Here is a 13,603-nt window from a genome sequence, read left to right on the forward strand (position 1 = left end):
TCCCTCACTGCGGTGTCCGTGTGTGGGTCCCTCCCTGGACAAGGGTGTCCGTGTGCCCGAGGGCAGGCAGCCTGCACAGAGGGGGCTGTGTGAGGGCGTTGGGGCAGCTGCCAGGACCTAAATCTCCTTCCGGACAGCAACTCGGATGTTGCTGCAGATCTTGGCGAGCGCCTCGAAGAGCGGGTCGCAGAAGGTGTGGATGCACAGGGAGTAGATCCGGCTGACACACTGGATCTCGATCAGGTAGCTCTTGATGCAGGGCACCACTGCCCAGATGTGGCAGAAGGAGATGAGGGCGAAGAGGAAGCCCCAGAGGACGGCCAGGGGGATGCCCAGCAGGGCAGAGAGCAGCCGGTAGCACCAGTACTTGCTGACGGTGAAGGTGGTGTAGCTGGTTTTCCAGACGCCGTCGAAGCTGTAAGTTCCCACGGGCTCAGCTATCACATCCTCAAAATCCACCTGGCAGGAGAGCAGAGGACACAGGGGAGGTTTGGGGGTCAGCAAAGGCCCCGATGTGAGCACGAGGGGAGAGCAGATCCCAGATGGAGGGGCCTGGGGAGAGTGGGGACAGTGCTGGGGCTGGGTCCCTCAGCCCGGGCAGGGACAGCCCTGCAGAGCTGGGAGAGGGCTCAGGGCTCCCAGCACTGCCCAGCCACAGCCTGTGGGCAGCAGAGGTGGCCCAGCCCACGGCTCAGGCTCCAGCACGGGAGGGGGGCACAGTCCCTGTCCCATCCCCTGATCTGGGGAGTCAGGTGAGGCCAGGCAGGAGCCCTTGGAACAGGAGCTGTGCGTGGGAGTGTTGGCTGCAGAGGCAGCCAGAGCCCATTCCTGCCCTTTTTTAGCATTCAGGGACGTGGCTGCCCACTCGACAGGAAGGTGTTTGTGCTAATAAAGACCCAGCAGCCCTCTGGATTTATGGATTATTTATTTATACCCATAGGGTGAGGTGCTCAGTGCTGTCTGTCCATGTTCCTCCTGGGGAAGGGAGCCGGGGCTCAGCCCCGCCCTTGCCATTTGTGCAGGCACCGGGAGTGTCTCTGAGTGACACACACTCCCCAAAACTCCTGGCAGAGATCCCCTTGGGGTGGAACTCACTTCCAGGGAATACATGAGCTGAGCTGTTTGTCCTGAAAACCAGCCCGGCCTCCCCTGCGGCAGCTGACGTGTCTGTACATTCGTGTGAAATAACAATATTCCTTCTGCTTTTGGAAACACTTGGATCACAGAATCTCTCTGTGTCATCTTTAATTTCCTGGAGTGAGCAGGAGGTGCTGACAGAAGTACTGACAATGAGGAGACAGCAGCCCCGAGAGCTGGCCCTGAGGTGCCATCAGCAGCCCTAGGAAGCCCAGGTGTGCTGGGACGAGCCCAGGTTAGTGCCCAGCTGCCTGATGAGCTCATCAGGGACCCATTGCTGCAGGGAGCAGAGGATATAAAAGCAGAGGCTCTGCCCCCCCTTGCTCCTTCTGCTGCTGGGAGTGGGTCTGGAGGAGCCCTGGAGGCTCAGGCTGAGTCTGGATCCTGCTGGAGGTGCTCGGGGGGCAGCACGTGCAGGTACTGCTCCTTTGTAGAACTGTGGCACCCTTTGGGCTGGGAAAGCTCTCCTGGGGTCACCCAGTGAGCCATGCACTGCTCTGTGCCGTGCTTGGAGGGGTTTGTGACAGGCTCTGTGGGCAATGCCACTTCTGTGACGTGATCCCAAATTCTGGCTGCTGCTCTGTGGTGCTCAGGTGTTTATCCTGGGCCAGGTGAGCCCTTCCTCCCGTGGGGCACTGCAGCTCCCTGCTGCCCGTGCCTCCAGAGCCCTCCTGCTGCCATGCCCTGCCTGCTGGATGTGCCTGGGCTCTCCTGGGACAGGGACAGAGCAGGGTGAGCTGTGCCCCTGCCCGGGGTGGCTCTGCCCTCCCTCCCCAGCCCTCCCGGGCTATTTTAAGGTGGGGAATGCTGAGCTCTGAATGCTGAGCTCTGAATGCTGCAGCAGCAGCGTGGCCACAGGAGAGGGTGAGCCTGGAAGGTCTCGTCAGGCTTTGGAGAGGCTAGGGTGGGAAAAGGCAGGGAGGGGATGGGGAGAGGGGCTGGTGGGGGCCCTGTGATGGCTGGGACAGTGCTGGCACTGTCACCCAGGCATGGCTGGTGCTGCTGCCAGGCCGGGGAGCCCCAAAGCACTGCCTGGCCCTGGGGTGAGCGGGCTGAGGGCTCTGCTGGTCCCTGCTGCCATGGCAGAGTGGGGCTCCCCTGGCCTGGCACCTCTGCATGCCCCGGGCCAGGGCTGTGGGATGCACTGGCAGGGCGTGGCACGGATGCTGGACGTGATGCTGAGGTGTCAGGCAGCTGTCAGGGCAGGTGCCAGCAGGGAGCCCAGGGTGGCTGTCACTGTCACAGCTCATCCCAGGGGATTTCATGTGACCACACCATGGTTGCAGCTGTAATGGTGCTTTCATGCCCAAACTGAGGTTTGTGTTCCAGCAGTGCTGGCAAGGTCACAGCCTGTCACAAACCTGTGTGAGCAGCTCTGTGCCCACTGTCCCTTCTGCTGTGACAGTCACAAACACAGTTCTAACAAAACTCTTCCACCTCCTCCTGCTCTCCCTTGGGCTGGAATTATCTTTGCTAACAGAGACAAATTTTGTTTGTAGTTCTAAGGGAGTCTAGAGGAAGCCCAAGAGCTAGAATGGGAATTCCTCTTGGTTAGAAACAGGGGGAGGGAGCTGGGGGTGCTGCACTCTGGGCTGCCCTGGGGGGAGCAATCTTCCCCAAACACGACAACGCACATCAAACAATAGGCACTGACACTGTGGTGTCTTCCAGGCCAGCAGCCTTTTCCCAATATCCCCCTTAAATTGGGTGTTTAATTTCTGTGTTATTTTTGGCTGCCAGCTTGCTGGTGCAAAGGAAGGCGTCCCCATAAATTTTCAAGCCACAATGCAACTGGAGAGCCCATTCAAGGAACGGGAAATGTGGCATTAACTGGAGCCAGGCATGCACCCAGCCAGCGCCTGGGTGCCCGGCCAGCAGGGCTGTCACCTCCCCTAGCCCTGCCGGGGACAGCCCTGCCGGGGCCACTGGACAAGGAGCCGAGCACACCCCGAGGTGTGACCCCAAAGGCTGGCTGCTGCTGGGGCACGGCGTGGCACAGCCCTACCTACCTTCACCACGTCCTCGTTGATGTGCTTGGGGTCTCTGTTGACCAGGTCGATCTCCTTGGTGTGCTGGTCCTTGATGATGATCCGCTCCTCCAGCTCCCGGTGCTCCTCGGCCATGGCTGGGCGGGACTGGGCAGCGCTGCGGGGACAGCGACAGGGACAGGGACGCGCTGGCCCCGCCCGCAGCAGCTGCCCCGTGCCCCTGGCACCGCTCCAGGCTAAAATTAATGTCCTGGCTCCCGAGGCCGCCCCGAAGTGTCCCTTAAAGGGGCTTTTCTGGGGCCGGCCGCGGTGCTGCCACCTCAGGGGGATGGCATGTGCGTGGGCGGCCGGTGGCCTTTGAGCCAGGGCAGGGGCGGGTGTGCAGCCCCCAGCCCAGCTGTGCTGGTGGGATTTACCCTCGTGTGGGAGAAACAATGCCCAAATCGGGGCAAAATCCTAAAAGAAATGGTTGTTTGTGAATCTGTAAATGAAGCAGCTCGGGGATTCAGGAATTGTGTCTGTAAATGTCACCCAGGGATGCCACCCTGTCCTGGGCTGGCCAGGACAGAGCTCCTCAGGGGCCGTTCAGAGCCCAGGAGAAGGCTCTTGGTGCCAGCCTGGATTGCCTCTGCGGGCAGGGCAGGCCCGGAGCCAGCCCCGGGTTGGGCGGCACAGCGGCTGCAGGGCTGTCCGTGCCACCCCCGGGCACGGCCACCCCCGGGCACTGCCACCCCCGGGCACGGCCACCCCCGGGCACGGCCACCCCCGGGCACGGTCACCCCCGGGCACGGCCACCCCGGGCACTGCCACCCGGGCACTGCCACCCCGGGCACTTGTCCCGGATTTTCCCGGCCAGTCCCACCTGGAGGGCTTTCCGTGCCGTGGTGCCCGGCCCTGCCCGGGTGTCCCAGCCGCCCCCGGGCTCGGCAGAGCTGCAGGGGCTCCGCCTGCCCCCTCCGGGTGGCATTTCTGCTGGCATGGGTCACTGCCCGCCTCGGGCTGGGCTGCGGCAGGCGGCCCGGCTGTCCCGGCTCGGTTCTGGTGTCCCGGTTCTGGTGTCCCCGCCCCGGTGGCAGAGAGCCCCGCTCACCCGCAGGCTGCAGTGGATGTCTCGCTCCAGCAGCCGGGAGAGGCACGGGAAGGGTCGGTGGCCCTGTAGCTGCTATAAATAAATGCATTTCCGAGTACTTTGGGGCTGTGGATGGGACAGGGTGTGAAAGCAGAGGGTCACACACACGGGGACACCTGCTCAGCGCTGCTCTGCTCCGTCTGCTGCACAGATCTGCCCCCAGATGGATGCCAGGGAAGCTTTTCTCCCTGAAATCCAAACCTTTCGTTGAGAGAACACTCGCCAAGAACCGCGGTGACACGATTCCTCTGCAGGAACGGGCAGTGAGCGCTGTCCCCACCCTGAGCAGCCTCCTGAGCGCCCTCAGGGCAGCGCTGCTGTGATGGTCAGGGCTGGGCAGGCTGTGGGACTGGGGCTGTGCGCCTGGGAGCCTCCTAGAAGTCAGATAAATAACCTGCTGCTAGGGCCCAGCAAGCAAAATAGATTTATTTCTCTTGAGCAGAGAAGAATAAAGCAGAAATAAAGCTCCTGTGCCAATGAACAGACCAGAACTGCATGAAGGAATAGTAAAGGAGGAATTGGGAGCATGGCTCTCCCCTCCTCAGCACCACTGAGGGATCCAGCCTGGCTGGGTTTGTGCCAGAGCCCCTGGGTGAGAGTCTTGCCCTGGGCAGTGTCCTGGCCCTGCGAGGGGCACGGGGCTCTTGTGTTTGGGTGGTCCCTGAGCCCTCCAGGACTGATGGCACAGAGGTGCTGAGGGCAGGGATGTGTTGGCATTAGCCCTGCAGAGGCAGAGGAAATTGGGGCTGGCAAATAGGAGTTTGAGCAGAAGCTCTGTCATGTTTAATATCAATTAAAATTAAATTTCACAGAGGAAGTACAGAAGAAGGGTAATTTATCATGCAAGTTGTTGTCCTAGTTTGTTTCTATACAAGGAGTCTTGCCCTTTAAAACAGAGAGAAAGTCTATGAATATCAGATTCCTGCCCCTGTGATACACAACCACCCATCTCTGCATCCTGGTCTCCCTGTAAGAGCTGGAGAGGAGCTGGGGGTGGGTGCTGCTGCCTCTCAGCAGGCATGAGCCCACAGGGCAGGGTCAGGGCTGTCCTTGTGGAAATCCTCATTTATTTGTTCTTTTTTCTAGTTCTTTATTTCTTCTGAAGCCCCACAGTGCAGGCCAACTGTGACACCCCTTGAGGCTGCACTTCATCCCACAGTCCATGACCAACAGCTCTTCCCTTTGTCTTCATCTGACCTCTGAGCTCCTTTTTGCTCTGGGCACCTTTCTTCTGGGTCACAGGGTGCCAGGGGTGCCTCAGCTGCCATCAGGGGTGGGCTGAGAGGGGATGGAGCCCACTGGGGCACCCCGGGGCTGTTTGATGGCACCTGGGTGCCACAGGGCCCCTCTGCAGCTGCCTCTCCTGCTGTGCAGCCCCTCAGGCAGGGGCTGAGCCCCTCCCTCTGCCACAGCTGGGAGAGGGTTCTGGCTCTGGGCTGAGCTGTTCCCAAGGCTGGACAAATGTCTGTGTGCTGGGGTGGGGATGGAGCTGTGCTGGTGCTGAGGAGCTGCCACCCCTCTGGCTGGTGGTGCTGAGGCTCAGCAGGGCTGGGGGAGTCTCCAGCAGTGGGGTCTCACCAGCCCCAGCCAAGGCAGGTGCCTGCCCTGGGAGCTGCCAGGGCTGCTCTGGCTCCAACCAGCTCTGGGCAGCTCCTGGGCTGCTGCTGCTCCTCTGCTGAAGGCGCAGGACAGCTCTGGAGTGGCCTCTTGCAGCTTGTGTTTGTGTCACCTCCTAATCTCAGCTCTCCTCTCTCTCTGGCACTCTGAATTCCTCTGGATTTTCATTCTAAAATAGCCTCACTTGGCTTTTCCTTATCAAGAGACAGTCTTGCCTTGATTTATCCCTTGTGACGTAACCAGTGGGGTATTCTGAGATAACCAGAGTTAACCAGTTGTGCTGCTGGTTAGAGCAGGGCTCCCAGCCTGCTCTGCTGTGGTTTGTGCAGGTGGTGTTTGTTCTCTCCTCAGTGCAGAGAGGCAGCAGTCAAATGATGCCTTCCCTCTCCCAGGTGCCAGGGGCAGTGCCAGGAGCCCAGCCATGGCTCAGGGAAGGCCCTTACCCAGGGGCAGTGCCAGGAGCCCAGCCATGGCTCAGGGAAGGCCCTTACCCAGGGGCACTGCCAGGAGCCCAGCCATGGCTCAGGGAAGGCCCTTACCCAGGGGCAGTGCCAGGAGCCCAGCCATGGCTCAGGGAAGGCCCTTACCCAGGGGCACTGGGTGTGGGGGGCACCAGGTGGTTACAAGGGTCTCACTGAGGAGGGAAGGAGCACAAGCTGGGCTTTGTGGCACAGGGTTACGGTCAGAGGGAGGGAGCCTGTGTGCCCTGCCCATGGCTGAGACAGAGGGATTGGCATTCCTGGGCTGTGGCACAGCCAGGAGGCTCCAATGCCTGCAAATACAATCCTGTCAAGCCCTGCAGCAGATGAGTCTCCAGTAACCCAGCACAGAGCACAGATCCTGTTTCTAGCGCCGGGAGCTTTGCACTGGAGCTTTCAGCTGCTCCTCCCCGCCCTGCTCTCCCCGACCTCTGAGGGTCTCTCCTCTCTGGCACTGCCCAAAAGCCGAGGGCTGGGCTCAGGCTCCGTGGGGCTGCTGAGCCCCCTCCCTTCCCAAACAGCAGCTCGGACAGACAGACAGACAGACGGCCAGGCTGGGTCTGTGGCACTGGAGGGGGGCTGGGGGTCCCGAGGGCAGCACTGGCCCCAGCGTGCCAGGGGGTGCTTCAGACAGAGGCCAAGCTGGCGAGTTTGGGAGCCCTGAGACCCCGGCTCGGCGAGCTGGCAGCGGCGGGAGAGCAGCGCTGGGGGCACGGGCCAGCAAATACGGCTGAGACGGGCTGAGCCGAGCCGAGCTGAGCCGAGCCTGGCTGAGCCGAGCCCGGGGCTGTGCCCGGCTGAGCCGAGCCGAGCTGAGCCGAGCCTGGCTGAGCCGAGCCGGGGCTGTGCCCGGCTGAGCCGAGCTGAGCCGAGCCTGGCTGAGCCGAGCTGAGCCGAGCCCGGGGCTGTGCCCGGCTGAGCCGAGCCGAGCCGAGCCGAGCCTGGCTGAGCCGAGCTGAGCCGAGCCCGGGGCTGTGCCCGGCTGAGCCGAGCTGAGCCGAGCCGAGCCTGGCTGAGCTGTGCAGCCTTCCCGGGGATGCTGAGCAGAGGGGGCTGCCTTGGCCCCAGCTGGGTCCTTCCCCCCTTTCTGCCTTGGCTCCCCCCGTCCATTCCCACTCCCAACAATCACCAACACCAAGAGGAAGCATTACCTCTACTTTTTTTTTTTTTTTTCCCCTTCTAGACTTTATTTATTGAAAGCAAACAAACCACGTGTCTTGGGCAAATATTATGACATTTCATTATTCACACTTGGTGTGATAAGTGAGCTGGTTTAGGGGCTGTGGTTGATGATTTATTTAGTTTGGATGTGGATATAAATCCAGGCTGTGGAGGAAGCACTGTAACTCTGTAGGAATGCGGATGCTCTCGTGTCCATTGGAGCATGGCCAGTACCCAGTGCCTAATTTGTGGTGTTTTAATGCAAACAGGGCACACAAACCCATTTGTAATGCTGTAGGAACCAGGTGATTTCAGCAGTGTCCAAGATCTGAGCAGTGGAAGGTGCCTAATGGCTGATTAGATGGAGAAAGGAAATGCAGTTTAATAAAAACATTTATTTAGTGTATGCAATTTCTGATTGCTCTGGGCAGGATAAAAGAGAGAAATAGAATAAATGCTGTTTATTCTGTCCCTTGTCCTTACCTGGCAGACAGGCTTTGGGGGGTTTGGCTGGCACTGTCCTCGTTCACACAAGGAGCATCCATGGCAGAGGGTGTCAGGCGCAGGAGACTGCCCCTGGGGCCAGGCCAGGGTGGTGACAGTGACAATCCCAGTGACTCTGGGAGTTCCTGGGTGGGCACAGCCCTCTGGGGTGCTCTCCTTGCGTGGGAGCCTCTCTGGGGCCAGGGCAGGACGTGCCTGTGCCCAGGCCTGGCACAGCTCCTCCTCCCGTGCCCTCTGTCTGTGCCTGAGGTGGAATTTTGGCTCAGAGCTCCCTGGGCTCTCTGGGGTGGGTAGAACTGCTCTGTTGGCAAGCTGTGCTCCAGGAGGTAAAATGCTTTAGCTGCAAGGCAAGCTGCTGGGGCTGGAGCAGCCAGGAGGTCTGGGTCCCCTCTGAGCACACCAGAGCCAGAGCTGGGCTGTCCTGCTGGGGTCAGGCTGCTCAGTGACCCCAGGGCTGGGCTGGGCTCCCTGAGCCTCTTCCAGGCCTGTGCTGGGGCTTCCCAGGAGTCAACACTGAACTCTTGGTGGGTTTATGGGTGCTGCTGACTGGGACTGTTTATGGCAGAACTGAGGGAATTAATATTCATAACTGGCCCTGAGTGTGCTGTGTAAATCAGGAGTGGCTGTCACAGAGGCCCTGCTCCAGCCACAGCGTGGCAGTGCCTCAGATGTGGCTGGACAGTCTTGGTGCACAAACTGGAGCTTTTTGAAAGACCTCTGCTGCTGCCAAGCCAGTCTGTGGGGCTGCAGGGCACCTGGTGGTGGAGGTGAGCTCACCCCGTGGGCAGGAACTGATGGCAGGAGGGCTCTGGGCTCTCCAGAGCACACCTGGACCTCCAGCAGCCCCTGCCAGCCCCTCAGAGGGCTGGGCAGCCTGGCCTCAGGGCTGGGGGACATCCCAGTGCTGGGATGGGCACTGTGCCAGGGGAGGTGGCACTGCAGCACTGGCACAGGGGGCTGGAAATGCCACCAAGCCCTGCCCAGCTGTGACAGGCTGAGCCCTCTGAGGTGGCAGGGGAGGCAGGGGGGTGGAGGAGCCCCCAGCCCACTGCCCAGGGTGGGTGTGAGCAGGAGCTGGGTGTGCAGCACTGCTGTGGCTTCCCTGGACAAGAGGGGACACCTGGATGTGTCTGGGCTGCAGGGACAGAGATGTGTCCCTTGCTCTGGGGCTGGAGAGCCCCCATGGCCCTGTCTGCACCCAGAGAGGAGGGAGAGGCTGTGGGGGCTGCCAGAGAAACTGGCTGAGCCACCCTGAACTAGAGGAAAAGGATGGCCAAAAAAGGAACAAGAAAATTAATTGTTAGTGGTATAATAGATGGAGGGGAAAACAGAAGAGGGTCAGCAAGGTCCCAGCTCTGTCAGAATCAAAAGGGATTATGTTTGTGTGTGTAAATCCCCCACGGCATTCCATGTGTGGAAGAAAAACAATGCTGCTTTTTTGCTTCCACACACTATTTCTGGTGCTCTCCAAAGTCATGGCCAGGACTCGATGGCATTTCATGAAGAACCTGCTCAGCCTTCAGGGCAAGCAGTGCCAGAGTCCAGAAAAACAGACCCTGCAAGAACCACATGATTGAACAAATGTTATTCTTTCCCTTGTTTTTATTATGAGAAAAAGCATTTGGCAAGCAAGCTCCAGCACTTAGAAGACTGACATCCTCCATCACTGAAGCCCTGCCTCTTAGGGATGGAGAGGGGAAACTCCTGTCCCTGAAGGGAAGCAAAGAGTGCTGGGGGCCCTGAGCACAGCCAGGGAGCAGGGGAGAGCGTGGGGCTGAGCCTGGGCTCACCTGAACTATGGGGAGAACCTGGGGCTGTGCCCAGCTCACCTCTCCATGGAGAGCTTGGAGCTGTGCCCAGCTCACCTGTCCTGGCAGGGCCTGGGGCTGTGCCCAGCTCACCTGTCCTGGCAGGGCCTGGGGCTGTGCCCAGCTCACCTGTCCTGGCAGGGCCTGGGGCTGTGCCCAGCTCACCTGTCCTGGAGGCTGGAGCGGCCCAGCTCAGCCTGGGGCTGTGCCCAGCTCACCTGTCCTGGCAGAGCCTGGGGCTGTGCCCAGCTCACCTGTCCTGGCAGGGCCTGGGGCTGTGCCCAGCTCACCTGTCCTGGCAGAGCCTGGGGCTGTGCCCAGCTCACCTGTCCTGGCAGGCCTGGGGCTGTGCCCAGCTCACCTGTCCTGGCAGAGCCTGGGGCTGTGCCCAGCTCACCTTCCTGAGATGCTTGCCTGTTGCCCAGCTCACCTGTCCTGGCAGGGCCTGGGGCTGTGCCCAGCTCACCTGTCCTGGCAGGGCCTGGGGCTGTGCCCAGCTCACCTGTCCTGGGAGATGCTGCCGTGCCCAGCTCACCTGTGCTGGGAGATGCTGCTGTGCCCCTGCCCTGGGCTCAGGGGCTCAGCCTGGCCCTGCAGGGCACAGCTGGGGGTGCAGGGGGTGCAGGGTCACATCCCCACGGACCTGCCCCTCCCGGTAGGGGCCAGCAGGAGGGAATGGTGAGTTCAGCCAGCCCTGTCCCCAGTGAGGAGGGGTAGCCCGAAGCCCTGCTGTGATTGCTGATTTGGAGCTCTTTCCTGGGAAAAACAAAATGATTTGTCCTCAGGACATGGTGGTTATAAGCAAAGGGCAAGGTTTTCCAACATTCTTTTCCCAGAGAAATATAAATACACGTGAATATTTCGTGTGCTCGTGCCTGGTTTGACACGGTCTGGCCGCAAATGCCCTTCCTCCGCTGAACCTGAGCAATCAGAAACCCCAGACGGACATTTTCCACTCGATTTCCCGGTGATGCCTGTGAATGCCCTGAGGATGGGTGCGGGAGGAGGGATGGCTTTGTTTGCACATCTGTCGGCAGCTCCAGCTTTGCTCCAGCCCGGGGGGCTCTGCCCCAGGGCCGGGGGCTGCTGAGAGTCCTTTGCTCCCTGGGTTTCCCCTGAGTGTTTCCACCCTGCCCTCCATCCCTCTGAGCAGAACACCGAGGCCATTGGAGAGCTCCTGCTGTTGGTTGGTGTGTCCCACAGCTCTGCTGGGCACCCACATGGCACATCTGCAGGGTGCTCCAGCTCCAGCAGCTGCAGCCAAGGCAGGTCCCCGCTGCCTCCGGGCTGCTTTGGGTTCACCCTTTCACTGCCGTGGCTCTGGAGGCTCTCTTGCCATGGCTTGCTGTCAGCTAGCTGGCTGAGAAGTGGAAATGACCCTCAGGTGCTTTGAGCCCCGTGCCTGCTGGAGGGGGAGCTGGAGCTGCTGCAGGAGCTCCTGGTTTGCTTTGCTGGGGTTTGCCTGCGGGAACTCCCAGCAAAGGATCCCCCTGGGAAGCCCAGGAGGTGAGGAGGGAAAGGGGCTCACCTGGGCTCTGGGCTCACTGCAGGAGGATGGTGATGGAAAGCACAGAACGCTTTGGGTTGGAGGAGACCTCAAGGACCACCAGCTCCAAGGCCTGCCATGGGCAGGGACCCCTCCCAGCAGAGACCCTTGTCCCAGAGCCCTGCAGCCTGGGGCACCTCCAGGGATGGCCCAGCCCAGCTCAGCTGGACCCACCTGGGGTGGGCTCTGCGGGCCTGGGCTGCACGAGATGACTTTATTCCTTTAGGAAGAGAAGCCCAGAGGGCTGGGGTCACTGCTCCTGGGGGTGGCTGCTCTGAGAGGAGCAGGGGCTGGCACTGGGACTGGGCTCAGGGCTGAGAACAGCCGGGCTCTGGAGGTGGGACAGCTCGGGGGCCTGAGCTGAGGCTCAAAAGGAGTTGGAGCTGTCAAAAGCAGAGCAGGGTGTTTGAAAACACAACCCTCATCTTTCCCAGTCTCTGTGGAACCACATCGAGCCTGTGTTCACAACAGGCCCAGGCTCCTTTTACAGTTAAAGCAAATATTGGAGGGGCTTGGGGCCAAGTGGCACTCTGTGTCAACACATTGCTGGTGTGATTCCCAGAGCTCTGAGCCCTCAGATCCTGACCAGAGGAGGCAGCAGGGAGGGTGGCTGGCACCTTTTGGAGCTGGGCTGTGGCACCACCAAGCCCCAGGCTCTGGAGCCATTTCCCCTTCCCTGCGGCTGTCCCATGGACACGGCTCCTGCTCCTTCCAAACGTCCCCAATGAACCTGGTGTCCCAAAGGGCTGATCTGCCTGCAGTGCTGGACCCCCCTGAACTCATGGCTGGGCATCTTCTGCTTGGTCAGGAACTCAGAGGAGCAGGGGAGACAGCTGTAAGCACTCCTGGCTTTATTTTATACAGCTTAAATGCAGCAGTGGCTGCAGCAGGAGTCTCAAAAATCTCTTTGTACATGTGCAGAGTAAGGGCTGGGAGTTTAAACTTTATCCTGCGTAGAACTCTGTGAAACTGTCTTTATTTTAAAAAAGCTGTTGTATAGAACCTTTAAAGTAGGTGAAAGAAATGCTTCACAGAGGTGGCTGGAGAGCAGATCTGCTCCTGGAGCTTTGGGTAAAAAATGGATGTTGCAATCAATATGCCAGCCTTGAATGTTTTATCAAACTGGAATTATTTAACTACAGTTTCGATGTGGATCAATGGAGTGTGGGAGCCTGTAGGAGCTGGGCGAGGGATTTTGAGGCTACTAAAGAGGCAGTGGAGGGAGACGCTGTCGGTGCTGTTCTGCTGTCTCGCAGCACCATCTAGTGAGGGCTGCCTGAGGAAGAGCATCCTCCTCCTCCTCCTCCTCCTCCTCCTCCTCCTCCCTCCCTGGCTGGCTCCCGTTTTCCTCGGGGCAGGTGGGATCTGCTGGATGTGCCCGGAGGGGCCGGCCCGGGGCTGCTGTGGTTCTCTGCCCTGGCAGGGTGGGTTCCCCGAGAGGAGCCTGGGCTCAGCAGGACGGGAGGGAAGGTGGGAGCTGGCAGTGGCCCCGGGGATGGGCTGCCCCTGCCCCTCCTGGGCTGGGCTGTGGGCAGGCAGGGGAAGGGCAGAAGGCGATTCCCCGAGCTGCAATCATTCCAGCCCCTTCTCCTTCCGCAGGTGATGGTGCTGAGCCTGAGGTGAGCACACACCTGGTGAGGATGGTCCTTTCAGAGCCCCAGCACCCTGAAAGGAGGATATTTACTGCTGTAAATGTCTGCCTTTGTCCCCTCTCCCTGCAGCAGGATGGAGAGAAGCCGTGTGGGTCTGAGATGGTGGAGCCAAGACAAGCCCCAGGGTTGGCAGGGGTGCCCAGCCCCAGGAACTGCCCAGGGCAGGGGCAGCTCTGGCCCTGAGCGGGTGGAGAACCAGAGGCTCCTCAGGAGGGACTGCCCCAGGCAAGGACTTGTCTCTGCTCCTCAGGAGGGACTGCCCCAGGGGCTCTGGGAGAAGTGTGTGGGATCAGAAGTGTCCAGGGCAGAGCATCCCTGGGCTCCTCAGGGCTGCAGAGGCACTGCCAGGGATGCCCTCCCCTCTCTCCTGCCCAGTCAGGTGCCTCTCGTGGTGCTGCTGGCTCACCAGTGGCAGTTTGTCACTTTGGTGGCAGTTTGTCACTTTGGGGGTGTCTCCTGGGCTTTCTCCTCCGAGCCCCTCTCCCACACCTGGCTCTTGGCAATTTCCTGATATTCCAGCTGCAAATGCCAGAGCACAGGTTTGTTTTAACCTCACTGGACTGCTGGTTGCAGTTCTGTATT

General features: G+C 60.3%; 1 protein-coding gene and 1 long non-coding RNA gene across 2 annotated transcripts in view; one reads left to right on the top strand and one right to left on the bottom strand.

Annotated features, from left to right (window-relative positions):
- Nucleotides 1–3,263, bottom strand: CAV3 (caveolin 3). The gene is made up of 2 exons (XM_009099346.4): nucleotides 3,147–3,263; nucleotides 1–459 (listed from the first exon to the last, which is right to left on the bottom strand). The coding sequence occupies exons 1-2, from the start codon at nucleotides 3,258–3,260 to the stop codon at nucleotides 118–120; spliced, it is 456 nt and encodes a 151-aa protein (XP_009097594.1). The 5' UTR covers nucleotides 3,261–3,263; the 3' UTR covers nucleotides 1–117.
- LOC108963537 (uncharacterized) overlaps nucleotides 1,463–13,603 on the top strand; it is a 26,597-nt gene continuing 14,456 nt past the window's right edge. The window contains exon 1 of the long non-coding RNA XR_001992235.3: nucleotides 1,463–1,554. This is a non-coding gene — a long non-coding RNA (uncharacterized LOC108963537). The remainder of the gene's footprint in view (nucleotides 1,555–13,603) is intronic.

The sequence above is a fragment of the Serinus canaria genome, chromosome 12, assembly GCF_022539315.1.
Source record: "Serinus canaria isolate serCan28SL12 chromosome 12, serCan2020, whole genome shotgun sequence".
NCBI classification, from domain to species: Eukaryota; Metazoa; Chordata; class Aves; order Passeriformes; family Fringillidae; genus Serinus; species Serinus canaria.

Excerpts from the sequence above, each read along its gene's own strand:
- CAV3 (XM_009099346.4), bottom strand. The coding sequence starts at position 3,260 with ATGGCCGAGGAGCACCGGGAGCTGGAGGAGCGGATCATCATCAAGGAC. Across the intron at positions 460-3,146 it reads TCAACGAGGACGTGGTGAAG|GTGGATTTTGAGGATGTGAT; the intron begins GTAGGTAGGGCT and ends CTCTCCTGCCAG.